Raw genomic sequence first — 15,165 nt, forward strand, 5'->3', positions numbered from 1 at the left:
AGGATATGCAGTAAGGAATACTGATATCCCAATTTCTGTATGTGAAAGGGGAGATAATCACATAAATTTTAACTTCAATATTGCACTACTGTTTATTCTTTTAGTGATGATAGGTATAATGATGTTCAACTAAGATGTGCTTTTTACATAACAAAATATCTGAGGATATTTTATTTGAAATCTATCTTCATTCTAGAATTTTTAATAAACTCTTAATTTTGAAAATTTGCTGTTTAAATTATTGCTTAAACAATTGAGTTTCCCCTGAATTTTTGTATGGTCTTTGGTGTCTCCAGAAACCCATATATCCAAGTTTGGATTTTTCATATACCTTTATGGAGACAATTACTGTAAATTGAACAATTATTATGCTCCCATCTTGGCTCACAATTTGCAAAGTTTCCTGCATCCTCTTCCATTTACTAGATTTCATTAATAAATTAATGACTTTAAAATTGTAGTAGTTGCATAACTTTTCTGTTTGAGTAAGAATTTGAGGAAAACGAAAGAGGTTTCAGAGATATGATTGTTAAGCTTATAATGTTTGTTTTAAAGATATGAATTTCTGCAATAGTAGCTGTTTCAGCTATCTATCAAATAATATAAGAATAAGAAGATATGGTATGATTACACAGAAAAACCAAATGACGCAAATCTGACTACATCCAGTAGAAGGCAATCATTACAAAAAGTTTCATTTTAAAAGTGATTTTGTTATTAAAAACTTTATTGAAAGTGATTTATTATAATAGGTTACAAACTACATTTGTAGAAAATAATTTGTAGTACATTTAACACCAGGTAGTAAATAACTTTAAGGATAGTTAACACGTTTTATGACAACTTTTATTACAAATTGGACCAAATATCTTTATTTATAGATGTTCATTACAGTTTTATTTGAACATTGTAATGTATAAGCACTCAGTTGCTTAAAACTTGACACTAGAATTATTTATTATTATTTCACTATAGTTTGTATCAGTACAAACAGCTCATAATTTAGGTATTGAGATTAGTGGAAACCCTGATTGTGTTTCAGGGGCGGATCCAGCCATTTTAAAAAGGGGGGGTTCCCAACCCAGGACAAAGGTGGGGTTCCAACTATATGTCCCCATTCAAATGCATTAATCGGCCACAAAAAAAAGGGGGGTAGTTCCACCCCCCCCCCCCCCCCCCCTGGATCCGCCACTGGTGTTTCTCAGGACTTGCAGGCTTTCAAATTTCAAAACATTGAATTTTTCGAAAAACTAAGGATTTTCTTATCCCAGGCATAGATAACCTAGATAACTTAGCCGTATTTGGCACAACTTTTTGGAATTTTGGATCCTCAATGTTCTTCAACTTTGTACTTGTTTGGCGTTATAATATTTTGATATGAGCGTCACTGATGAGTCTTATGTAGACGAAACCCGCGTCTGGCGTACTAAATTATAATCCTGGTACCTTTGATAACTTTTTTCAAGCACAATTATCATACTCAAAAACAGTCTGCACCAAAAACTTTTTCAACTACTAGTCCGAAGACCAATATTTTGACATTTTTCTTATTGGACCAAACAAAGTTTTGCAAAAACTAACTAGTCCGAACCAAATTTTACTAGTCTGGGGCATCGGACTAGTGGCTAACCGTGCAGACTGCTCAAAAATCAACCAATCAAAATACTTAATTTGGTGCTTATAGAGCACAAATTTTGTACTCGAGGGAATGTGTAAAAACTTATGACTGGCATCTAGGCCTGATCCTCACTGATCTGACATTGGTTTCTGAAAATGTTCAATGCCTACCTTGATACAAAACTAAGTTTGTATATTTCAATATTGATCTTGATTTTAAATCACAAATACAAAATATAATTCCCCTAAAAAGAAGAATCAAGAATGGTATTTATTGAATACTTACCTAAAGTTTGTGAATATAGCTGTGTTGCAGGCAAAGTCACAAATACTTCTAATTTTATGATTAGCAAATGTTTCTTGTGAAAAGTCAAGTTACATTCATCGATACTAACTATACAGTACCTGGAATACTGACCTTTTTTTAGTTAAGCTTTGTTTGTATACTTACAGGTAGACCATGGCCAGAAAAATTCTCCAAGGTAGATATTATTAAAGAAATTCCCTTTGACAGTGAGTTAGGTGGAATCTGGAGTCTACAGTATTCATTTGATGGGGAAACATTAGCTGTTGGATACGGCAATGGTGCCATAAGGGTAAGATTTTATTTTGAAAATTATGAACATATTTATAATAACTTTGTTCATTCTGTTATATTTTGAGATCATATATTCAATAAGGCCTATACTTTTAAAAACCAAACCAGCTTGACAGTCTTACCATAGTGTGTTAACCTCCTGTGCAGTCGGTTTGATTCCCAGCTAAAGACTTGAAAATTAGGAGATAAGGCCACACCAATTTGATTCCTTGTTCGAAGGACCCGCCCGCACCTATTTTTTTTCAAAACAGATTTTTTTAATTTTTATTATATTCCCTCTTCCCGCATCCGGAAATGTAATCATGTCCATTTCCCGCACAGTTTTTGTTGTTGTAAATATTATAAAAAGATATCAACATTTGTTTTAAAATCACAGTCTTACCTGTATATAACAATTTTAAACATAAAAGCATGAAACCTATTTTTCCAAAGTGGGAGTGCTCCGATATAAATTTATAACAGCGGAAATACCTGTAAAGAACAAAAAAATGTTTTTTTTCCCCCTTACTTATATTCCCTATCAAAAAATGTTCGTTGTTAGAATAAAGTTCAAAGAACTTCTGAAGGATTTGCCTTCAACTGCAATTATATTGTATGCTGGCGAAACAAAACTATCCTTAGCCGCTGCATGTTTATGCACCTGTCCTGATTGATTCAGGGGCCTGTCGTTCAGAAGTTATCGTTTGTTGATGTTGTTCATTGGTATTTTACCGTTTGGATATATAAATTAGATCGTTGGTTTTCCTGTTCGAATTGTGTACCCTAATAATTTTGGGGTCCTTTATAGCTTGCTGTTTGGTCTGTATCAAAGCCCTGTGTAAAAGGCCGTACTTTGACATGTGTTTGTCATCATCAGGTTGAGAACAACGGTCCCTCAGACAAGGGGTCATTTTACTGATGTAGAAAAGAAAATAGAAATACCAAGGGTTTGTATTTTTGTCGAGCCTTCGACTTGAGTCGAAAAAGCGAGACTAAGCGATCCTACATTCCGTCGGCGGCGTCAACAAATATTCACTCTGTGGTTAAAGTTTTTGAAATTTTAATAACTTTCCTAAACCATACTGGATTTCTACCAAACTTTGACAGAAGCTTGTTTATGATCATAAGATAGTATCCAGAAGTAAATTTTGTAAAAATAAAATTCCATATTTTCCGTATTTTACTATAAATGGACTTAGTTTTTTCTGCGGGGTAACAAAACATTCACTCTGTGGTTAAAGTTTTTAGAATTTTAATAACTTTCTCGAACTATCCTGGGTTTGTACCAAACTTGGACAGAAGCTTGTTTATGATCATAAGATAATATCCAGAAGTAAATTTTGTAAAAATAAAATTTCATTTTTTCCGTATTTTACTTATAAATGGACTTAGATTTTCATTACATTCATTCTGTTGTTAAAGTTTTTAGAATTTTAATAACTTTCTTAAACTATCCTGGGTTTGTACCAAACTTGGACAGAAGCTTGTTTATGATCATAATATAGTATCCAGAAGTAAATTTTGTAAATAAATAAATTCTTTTTTTTCATATTTTACTTTTAAATGGACTTTGTTTTTCTGCGGGGAACCATTACATTCACTCTGTGGTTGAAGTTTTTAAAATTTTAATAACTTTCTTAAACTATCCTGGGTTTGTACCAAACTTGGACAGAAGCTTATTTATGATCATAAGATTGTATCCAGAAGTAAAGTTTGTAAAAAGATTACTCCGTTTTTTCTGTAATTTACTTTTAAATGGACTTAGATTTTCTTACAATCATAAAATAGTAACAAGAGGAATATTTTTATTGACTTTTTTCCTCATTGTTGTTGAGCTTGCGATTTACAGCAAAAATAGGCGAGACACTGGGTTCCGCGGAACCCTTACAAATTTTTCTTCTATACAAAACCTTTGAAAACTTAGAATTTTGTACTCAAAAAGAGGAGAGTTACATCATATTTTAAACAACTTTTTCTAAAGGAGGGGTCCACTTACTGTGGGTTCATTTATTTTTGTGGGTACCAATTTTCGTGGATTAAGGAAAACTTGCATATTCGTGGATATTTAATTTCGTGGTTTTGCTGAAGTCTGAATATAAGCCTATAGAAAATGTATCATTCGTTGAACATTTGATTTCGTTGTTCACCTGTACCCACGAAATCCACGAAAATTGGTACCCAACGAATAATAGTGAATCCGCAGTATTTTGAATAATATTAAACTGTTAAAAGTAAATGTGTTAACATGGTTAAAGTCCAGGAATATTACAAAATTCTTGGACATGTTTTGACCATTTTATACCAGATAGATATATAGTTCTTTGAGAAAATATGAGCCCTTTTGTACAAACAAATATATTATAACTTATATTGATCCCTCATAAAACATGTAAAAGGGATATTTATAACATTAAGGGGTTGCCCCCAACATGCCAAAACTAATTATGACTAAGATGGAGAATTGTCCCATTGTCAGTCACACATACATAGACCAGATTTAAGTATTTCTTGGTGAACAGGGAAAAAATACTTCAGAAATTAAAGAAATGTCTAAGTACAAGTGATAAATCAAGTTTTAATATTGTCAAAACCTACCATTTTATGTTTACAAAAAAAAATTATAATCGCGTGCCTTTACTTTTCAAGCTTCGCCTCAAAAATTTGCAAATTAAATATTTTTTTATTAAAATTTTCAAATTGCTCGCCCCAAATTTTGGAGTCCAAAAATCGGTAGAACAAGAAATTAAATTGGTGTGGCCTAACTGTATTGTATTTTAAGCTCCCACGGCATCAATTGGTGATTTGATGGTTGCAAATAAACATTTTCATAGCAATCAATTGTGAATGGATGCCATGAAAATTGGTGACGTAATCCAATCAAAATGAACGTTACAAACAACATGAACAATGTTGCATTATAATTGGTATTTGCTGCTTACAGCATTTTGAAATATAAGCAAAGACTGTTTAACTCAAAGTCAGAACAATATGTCCAGGGAGGGTGACATGTGTTCCTGCACACTGTATATTGTGAACTTAGCACATTAAAAAATCCCTCTCAGCATGCTGGTCTAGTACAAAGATGGGTCTATATTCATATATCAAATATTATGTTCTTGTCCTAAATGTATTTAATTTGCCGCTGGACATAAGTAGCCATCCTTTCAATTTTAATGCATCAGGCAGCACTGTCTCTTTTTCAAAATTGTTTTAAGTTTTATCTCTGATACTCTCTGTTTGTTAATATGTAGCTATCCTCTCAACAATACCTACATGTAAAACTGAAAGTTATTCGTCAGAAATATCAAAACTTATAAGGATTATTCACAAAACTGAACTTAAGGTGGCTTGCGGGTCGAAATCATCATTTTATTTTAATATAGGATTTCCCTATAATTTTCTACAAATGAACTTTATCTTATACTTAATAGAAAAATAAAATAAAAAGATGGGGTCAACATTCATTTACGCTCACAATCTGCCTTCGAAAGAACCATACATTTTTGTAAGGTTACTTTTTTTCTGTTGAACTAATAGGAGAAAAAAATATTGAAATAAAAAAAGAACTAAATTACAGAAATCACTCAAATTTTACAAAAGTTTAGTTTAAGTACAGCTTGTTTGAAAATAATAATAAAAAATATAGGTCACCTATGAGTTAAAAAAGATATTTCAACTTTAATGCCAAAAATTGTCATTTTTGCACCAAAGGGAGATAATTTGGAGTTTTTTCACTGATATATATATATATATACATTTTAAAAGTCATCTGGGGGCAACACAAATTGATTTTTTTTAATGATTTTTGTACCATATGAAAAAGTAACAACTAATAAAGGTAATAAATATAATTTGTAATGAAAAATAATTGTTTGTTTTTTTTTTCGAAATTTTTAGACTCTTGAGCCTCCTTAAGCATTTTTATCTTTTTTATTCTCTTTTATTTTCAGTTATTTAACGCAACCACAGGAGAACTTCTTAAAGACTTAAGAAAGACTAGATATGGAGGTTTCCAGATAATGTGTTTGCGTTTCCATCCTAAGGAGCACCACATATTGCTAGCTGGTACATCTGAAGGCCTTATATTCTTATGTAATACACAAGATGGAACAGTCACAGAAAAAATCACAGGTAAAAATAGATTGAGATATATATGTGAAAATAATCACATTGCAATCAAAATTCTTTTAATCTATATCAATTTTTAATTACCAGAAAATTCTTTTACTAAAGACTGATTTTTAACGTCATTAAATGCTTTTTAGGCTAACTGGATACCTGCATTTTTGAATGGAACACATTCCAATCAAGAAATATTTTGATTTGATCATTTAAAACATTTATCTAATAATTTGTAAGGAAATTAACCTCATTAGACTATTCATCTCTTTGCTCAACATTCTGACATAGATTTTATGAACAACAAAAGCACAAATGACATCAATAACACCACCTAAAACCCAAAATTCTGTCAGAAAGATAATGATTTGTAATATGAACCAAAACCAATACAGGAATTTGCTCATGGCTTACTCTGTGACAAACAAACTAAACATTATGGAAGATTCACTTGAAAGATGTTTTAGTTTGAATTAGAAGAATTGCTTATATTATTATATATATAAAAAAGAAGATGTGGTATGATTGCCAATGGGACAACTCTCCACAAGAGACCAAAATGACACAGAAATCAACAAATATACCGCCTTCAATTATGTTCTTTTTTTCTTTACAGAGAAGAATAATGAAATCAACTGTTTAGATTTTGATTGTGAGGGTTTTAACTTTGCAACTGCTGGAAAAGATCTCAACGTTAGAATTTATGATACTAAAACATTTCAAGTAAGTTATAAAAAAAAAGAGGTTAGCCCTGTGTTACCTTCTACTAATATTTGAAACTATTTAAAGCTAATAAATCTGTGTTTGCTGGACATCTGACTCAATTGAACCTTTGTATGAGCCCACATAAAACTTATTACCACAACAATTTTGTTCCTGTTCCAAGTCTGTCAGTCTTGACCATGTTTTGTTTGTGGTTGTTTATCTAGAGTTTTTTTTTTTTTTTTCTTTCAGTCACTAAGTTTAATTTTTATTTTTATCATCCATTTATCAGAACCTAAAATTGTCATTGAAAAACGGAAAAATAATAAATAGTTAAAAAGCTGTCAAAATGTTTTGTTAAGAAGACTATAATTCCAATTTATAATTTAAAATTTAAAGTGTAGATGAATCTATATAGACACAAAAGATCACAGAATAAATTTTTTAAGGGGAATATTTATGACTACAGTATATCCATTGATATCTTTTAACATCCAATTATTAATCTATTTGTTGTAATATTCCAATAAAAAAGATAAAAATTTAATGTGACGAAAATTTAAATTTAAAAAAAAATCCAATTATAACTGCATTACTTAGAGCCATTGACACATATTATGAAGATGAAGTTGTTGTGTCTTTTGAATATTTTAGAGATGTTGATGTTTTATATCATCTGTAATGAGAAAATAAGTATTGTAGATATCTAAAAACTTTTGTATATACTTTCCATTGGGACATGCCAGCCCAATGAGAATTTTTTATACCATCACAAACTTAAGCACTATAAATAAAAGCTAGGTTGTGTTCAATATCATAGTGGCCACTTAGTTCTACGTAGATTTGTGACTATTGAGCGAGTAGCTAGCCAAGCTTCTATCAATATCTATGTAGCAGCTTGGCTAGCTACTCTTTCAAAAGTCATAAATCTACGTAGCCCTATGTAGCGCCTAAAATATTGAACATGACCATTGTATACTTAATGTGACAGCAACTCAACAAACCAAATAACCAAAAAACTAAGAGATAAGTTCATTATAGTCTTTTACTTTACAATATGTCTCAATTGTCTTGGTTCTATGAAAATGTGAATGAATTATCAGAGACTACCAGAGATTAGTCATAAACACCAATTTACAATTACTTAATCATGTGATGTTAGAATGTAAAAAGATTTTATAGAATTATGAAATATTTAACTTTTTATACATGGGAACAGTCTTCAACCAAACAAACCTTGCATTAAAAATCATAAAAATTCAGAAATTGGGCTTTTTTATGGCCCCCTTTGGTATGCCCCATTTAAGGGCATTATTTTTTATGATCTGTGCGTCCATTTGTTCGTCAGTTCATCTGTTCGTTCATCTGTCCTGCTTCAGGTTTAAGTTTTTGGTCTACATAATTTTTGATGAAGTTAAAGTACAATCAACTTGAACTTAGTAAACATGTTCACTTTAATGCCAAATTAGAGATTTTATCCCATTTTTACAGTCCACTGTACATAGAAAATAATAGTGCGAGTGGGGCATCCGTGTACTATGGACACATTCTTGTTTTAGGCATATAATTCCTTTCTTGCTGAAGTACATTTATACTAATTAGTTGTTGACTTATTTAGATATTCATGCTATATTTAGTATAATGAAGATATGATCTTGATAATTAACCAAATACCAATATAAATGACATGTATTGAAATAGATTTAAATGTTTATCTGATTTAGTTAAAGTTCCTAGACTGTTATAACACAATCTTACCTGCCTTAAAAAAACATGTCAGTAGCAGTTACATGTATAGACTGTAAACAATCTCTCAAAATATCACATGTGTGTAAACAAAGTTTGCATTTTTAACGTGTCTTGGTCCATCTAGCATGTGTCTAGAGTGCTTGGTTAACTTATTTGTATGAAAAAAAACACAGGATATTATATAAATATGAATTTCTTATCCAATATGCTGTTAGACTAAAATTTACAAAAAAAAATCAAAAGTTAAAATCAATAATACAATACATTTAAAATAACCACTAAAAATCAAACATCAATGCATTTTATCTTTTTATTAATAATTTGTTTGACCATTTTAGGGTCTTTTAGTTCTTTGTTTAAATATTTTCTGTGTTGTTATGTTGCTGTTGTACTAAAATATATACAATGCATCTCATTTATTCAAACTACAGTATGAGTGAAAGGAGATGTTAGATGTATCTCATTCAGGCAGCAACCCACAAAGAAAAAAGGGACAACTAGATGACAAAAAAAATCATGACATATATGCAAAGATAATTTTAATTATTGTGCATTATTATTTTCAAAACTGTTGATGCTAGATTTTAAAACTTGTGCCTAAAATTAGATTTGATTTTTTTTATAATTAGACAAAACCTTTGGTGGTTATGACAGCACACAGAACCCAACAGAGATTGCATCATGTGCCATGAGAGTTTTATTTTCTGTGTTGTTATGTTGCTGTCTTACTAAAATAAATACAATTCATTTCATTTATTCATATTTCAGTGTGATTGAAAGAAAATGGCTGGTTTATCTCATTAAGACAACAACCTATCTAAAAAAAAAGGCCATCACAATACATTGATATTTTGAAGATGATGCATTATTATATTCAGAATCAATTTATCCTCTGAGGTGCTGATGTTAGATTTTGAACATTTATGTAATATGTAGATTTAATTTGTTTGTAGTTAGACAAAACATATGGTGGTTATGACAGCACACAGAACCCAACAGAGATAGCATCATGTGCCATGAGAGTTTTCAGCCTGAAATATCACCCAGATAAACCTAATATATTTGTTACTGGTGGATGGGAAAACCACTTAAAGGTAAAATATCTACTATTTGTTTTCTTGATGGATGTTGTAAAATCAGAGTTTATTGAAGAAATATGAATTTTGCTGTTTCTATGCACAATTTAATTAAATAAAAAAAGCAACATGTCTGTTCAATATAATCCAAACTCCCTGAGTTACAGAGAAGAAAATTTTAATTCACAAAGTTTTCAAGCAAAAAAAAATTTTGAATTGAATTATTTGTTTGTTTGCATTAGATAAGAAATAAATGTGTTAAATTTCAAGTTGAATCTGATTTAATTACTTTCATAAATATCCATAAAATTGAATACACAAATGAGGAATGTATCAAAGAGACAAAACAGTGAAGGCCACAAATGGGTCTTCAATACAGTGAGAAAATCCCACACCCCAAGGCATGCTTTACCTGGTACCTAAACAAAAATATGTACTAGTTCAGTGATAATGCAGGTCATACTAAACTCTCGAAATATATAAATGAACTAAAATCAAAAATCATACAAGACTAACAAAGGCCAGAGACTCCTGGTTTGGGACAGGCGCAGACCATGGCATGTTTTTTTGAGATATCAACCCTCTCCTTTACCTCTAGCCAATGTAGAACAACACACAGTTTAACTCAGTGCATATCTAGTCCTGCTGTTAATCTTTTGGTAAAGTGTATTTATAGCAATAAAACCTTTCTAAAAATGTAAAATTGTGATAATAGAACCTCATGATGATAATGAATCCACAGTCACTTTGAATATAAGTTTTTGTTAAATGATTAAGTAGTATCATGAGTATGTAGTAACTATATGTGAATTTATTTTATAGATCTGGGATCACACTACAAATAATGGTGTACAAAGAACGATGCATGGTCCACATATATGTGGTGATAGTATAGATCTTAAGGTTTGTTACTAGAAAAAATAATTATTAACACATAATGAATACAAATAATTCATTATGGCTAAAGTAATAAGTTACTGAACCAAATTAATTGGGTGGATAATTTATTTCATGTGTTACCCTTTCTAGTCCTTTTCACAGCTATTTAATTTCGGGATTTTCTAATTTATTTGGTGTTAAGATCTAAGTTTTGCATATTTGCAACGATTTATTTTCGTGTAATTTTTCTTCTCATGAAAATCATGAAAAAAGTTTGGTTTACAGTATCTCAGGTTACAAGTTATTGCCCTTGTATTTCAATTATTACTGTTTTTTTCAAGCAGAAAAAGATCAACAGTAGCTATAGATATCAAACAAGAGATCTGCAAAATAAGATCATCAAAAAGGTCAACATGACTTTTCCTATATTTATTCTATAAATGTTTTATACAGGAATGGTCTGTTTTAACTGGTTCCTGGGTTGGACAGAGTGCCCTACAAGAATGGGACTGGACCTCAGGAAAGTCCAAAGATATACCATTTGATTTCAAAGGTCACAATGGTGCTTATTTATATTGTGCTCAGTATTGTGACAATGATGTCGTGATGGCAGGAGGCAGTGGTACTAACAGTGTTCAGGCAATAAATAAAGCAACAGGCGAGGTAAGATTTTTTGGGCAGGAGTATTGACTGTGTCGGGCAATAAATAAAGTGACAGGCAAGGTAAGATTAGGGGTAGGAAAATTAAGGGTTAGGTAATGAATAAAGTAAAGGGCAAGTCAAGATTTGGGGGCAGGAATACTAACAGTGTTCAGGCAATACATACAATGACAGGCAGGGTAATATTTGGGTCAAAGAGTGCTAATTGTGGTGAGCAAAAAATAAAGTGATGGGGGGGGGGGGGGGGGAGAGGGTAAGATGTATGGCAGAAGTATTAACAGTGTAAGCCAATGAATAAAGGGACAGGCATTTTATGAATTGGGACAGCGGATACTAAAGGTGTCGGGTAATAAATAAAGTCACAGGTATCAGATAGTTTTTTTCAACAAGTTAAAGGCAATAAATAAAAAAGATGGAAGTTACATGATAAGAACCACATAAATTTTCAGTAAAGCAAAATCAAACCTAAGACTTAAAAATTGTTGTTTCTCTGTTGGTCACATGACATTAGGAAGTTTTATGTAATGAGCTAAGAATGATCAGCACAGAGTCAGGATAAAATTACTTTCTCAAACATAAAACTATGTGAAATAATCCCTTAGAAATCAGTAGAAGAAAGAAAATTATAAAATTTTAAACAAACTTTAATGTTTTGTTTCTGCATTATAGGCATGTGACTTGTTATATTATAGTTATTTCCAACATTATCTAATATTTCTAATATTGCTTTACCTTCATAACAGTTTGAATATTTTAAAATTTTACAGAAAATTGGAGAAGTTCAGATGAAGAGTGCTGTCCATGCTTTAGATACTACAATGGGAGGAAGATTATTTGCAGTTGGTGGAAAGGAAGACAATTTAGTGCTTGGTCGATTGTGTTAGAATCAATAATAACTAGGGATATTTATCACATTTTTTAACTTAGAAGTGACATTTTAACATGAAGATGGTGCATCATGATCATTGAAGCCTGGCCATATCTATTTAGAGAATAAGACACAATTGTGTGTTTTTTGTGCTCAGCTTCACTCACCTTTGACGGTATATTTGTTAATGGTGTATGTTACTGCTCAGCTTTACTTGGTTTCATCGAGATTAGTAGTCCATAGCCTGATGTTACGTGTTTTTTGCAAGGAATTGTAGAGGACTACAAAACATTTGTTTTACCTTGAATTGAATTAAGATCTCGATGTTGATTTTTTTTAATTTACAATCTAAAGGACTGATGTATTTTGAACAGTACTCTATCCATTGATGTTAGATGTATGAAAAAACAGCTTTTTCACCCTGTTCATTCTCATTGATAAATTCCGTCCATTCTCTGGTATCTATGATATGCTACGCTCATAAAAGTTCTATTTTTTCATGTAATATACATAATATATATAAAAGTACAGTCTTGTATTGCTATATAAATATTAACGTTTTGATATGACATGATCTGATTTTGAGTTATCTCCCATAGCAGTCATTTTGTAAATGGTTGATTTTTTTTAATTTTCTGACCAAATTGAAACAAGTCTGATAAAAGATCCTAACAAGATTGTAGTGATGAAATAAGAAGGCTTAAATAGATTAAATTAATCAGAAACCAACTTTTTAAAATAGATTAAATTAATCAGAAAGCAACTTTTTTTAAAAGACAAATGGGAAGTAACTCTGGCTCATATTGTGTCAATTGAAAAACATTTTTTCTAACAGTTTGTCAAATTTTATTCTGAAGCTCAGTATGTAAGTTTTTTTTAAATTTTTTGGCAAGACTAATTTTTTTCATTTGAACAAAAAATAGAAATTAACAGACAAAAACCAAAAATAAATGTTGAGTTTACACTAGTACTGTAAATTAAACCCTGAGTTATAACTTTTTGTCTGGTTTTTGTGTTTACTGCTTGAAATTTGTGAAACAATCATTATATTATTGTGTGGAGTTTATTGTATACATATCATAGAATAAATATTTTGGTGTGTGTATTTTTTTAAACGTACCCAAGAATTTACTGCTTTTTAAAAGAGATATTTGCCTATATCAATACAGGTGCCATATTAATTAAATTATTAGGTCTCCTTATATATTTACTCTGTGAACCCAGTTTAGATTTAAGTGTGTTGTGTAAAAACTTTTCTTAGAATTAAATAATCAACTATTTTTTGTATATAGAACTAAAAATGTAGAAATGGCATAATTGTTTTTCATATCTTTTCTCTGTACTTTTACACCAGAAATAAGTATGGTATTTATCAATCTTCTTGTAAGTCCATGGTTCTATTTTATTTTTTCCAAGCTGTCAGAACAGTGCGTCCAGGTTAAGGTACCCGATCTTTCTTATGAATTAATGTTACATTAATACTTTGCACATGGAGAAGTTGTGAAGGGTAAATTCTTTTGGTGTGAATAAGGTACTTTCATATGGAAATCAAGATTTTGACATCAAAACATTAAAACAAATATTAATATTGCCTTTTTTTTTACTAAAATCTTCAATTTATTTGATCTACCTCATTTCATGATTAGGTTAAGTTAGAATTAGTGGTATGAAAGTAGCATATATGATATTTTGAACAGAAAAAGCAAATACATACAGTCAAATGCATGTGTTAAAAGGAACTAATTGAAACAAAAATTGACAAAAGTTTAATACTAGTATATGAATAGTGCTAAAGTGTTTTAGTGCTTTTTATACGACCGCAAATTTTGAAAAAAATTTCGTCATATATTGCTATCACGTTGGCGTCGTCGTCGTCGTCGTCGTCGTCCGAATACTTTTAGTTTTCGCACTCTAACTTTAGTAAAAGTGAATAGAAATCTATGAAATTTTAACACAAGGCTTATGACCATTAAAGGAAGACCAGTATTGATTTTGGGAGTTTTTTTCCCAACATTTTAGGAATTAGGGGCCAAAAAGGGCCCAAATAAGCATTTTCTTGGTTTTCGCACTATAACTTTAGTTTAAGTTAATAGAAATCTATGAAATTTTGACACAAGGTTTATGACCACAAAAGAAAGGTTGGTATTGATTTTGGGAGTTTTGGTTTCAACAGTTTAGGAATTAGGGGCCAAAAAAGGGCCCAAATAAGCATTATTCTTGGTTTTCGCACAATAACTTTAGTTAAAGTAAATAGAAATCAATGAAATTTAAACACAATGTTTATGACCACAAAAGGAAGGTTGGTATTGATTTTGGGAGTTTCGGTCCCAACAGTTTAGGAATCAGGGGCCAAAAAGGGACCCAAATAAGCATTTTTCTTGGTTTTCGCACCATAGCGTTAGTATAAGTAAATAGAAATCTATGAAATTTAAACACAAGGTTTATGACCATAAAAGGAAGGTTGGTATTGATTTTGGGAGTTTTGGTCTTAACAGTTGAGGAAAAAGGGGCCCAAAGGGTCCAAAATTAAACTTTGTTTGATTCCATCAAAATTGAATAATTGGGGTTCTTTAATATGCCGAATCTAACTGTGTATGTAGATTCTTAATTTTTGGTCCCGTTTTCAAATTGGTCTACATTAAGGTCCAAAGGGTCCAAAATTAAACTTAGTTTGATTTTAACAAAAATTGAAACCTTGGGGTTCTTTGATATGCTGAATCTAAAAATGTACTTAGATTTTTGATTATTGGCCCAGTTTTCAAGTTGGCCCAAATCTAGGTCCAAAATTAAACATTGTTTGATTTCATCAAAAATTGAATAATTGGGGTTCTTTGATATATGCCAAATCTAACTGTGTATGTAGATTCTTAATTTATGGTCCAGTTTTAAAATTGGTCTAAATTAAAGTGCAAAGGGTC

General features: G+C 30.9%; 1 protein-coding gene across 2 annotated transcripts in view; it reads left to right on the forward strand.

The window, feature by feature from the left end:
- LOC134724475 (uncharacterized) overlaps positions 1-12,723 on the forward strand; it is a 32,539-nt gene extending 19,816 nt beyond the window's left edge. Inside the window, exons 3-9 of one of the 2 annotated variants that reach the window (XM_063587507.1) lie at positions 2,071-2,213; positions 6,145-6,325; positions 6,930-7,036; positions 9,718-9,858; positions 10,663-10,743; positions 11,173-11,382; positions 12,147-12,721. In XM_063587507.1, the coding sequence (XP_063443577.1) occupies positions 2,071-2,213; positions 6,145-6,325; positions 6,930-7,036; positions 9,718-9,858; positions 10,663-10,743; positions 11,173-11,382; positions 12,147-12,263 (980 nt within the window). In that variant the 3' untranslated portion in view covers positions 12,264-12,721. Of the gene's footprint in view, positions 1-2,070; positions 2,214-6,144; positions 6,326-6,929; positions 7,037-9,717; positions 9,859-10,662; positions 10,744-11,172; positions 11,383-12,146 lie in introns of both variants that reach the window. The other variant, XM_063587508.1, reaches the window with a different exon arrangement.
- Positions 12,724-15,165: the final 2,442 nt, after the last annotated feature.

The sequence above is a fragment of the Mytilus trossulus genome, chromosome 7, assembly GCF_036588685.1.
Source record: "Mytilus trossulus isolate FHL-02 chromosome 7, PNRI_Mtr1.1.1.hap1, whole genome shotgun sequence".
NCBI classification, from domain to species: domain Eukaryota; kingdom Metazoa; phylum Mollusca; class Bivalvia; order Mytilida; family Mytilidae; genus Mytilus; species Mytilus trossulus.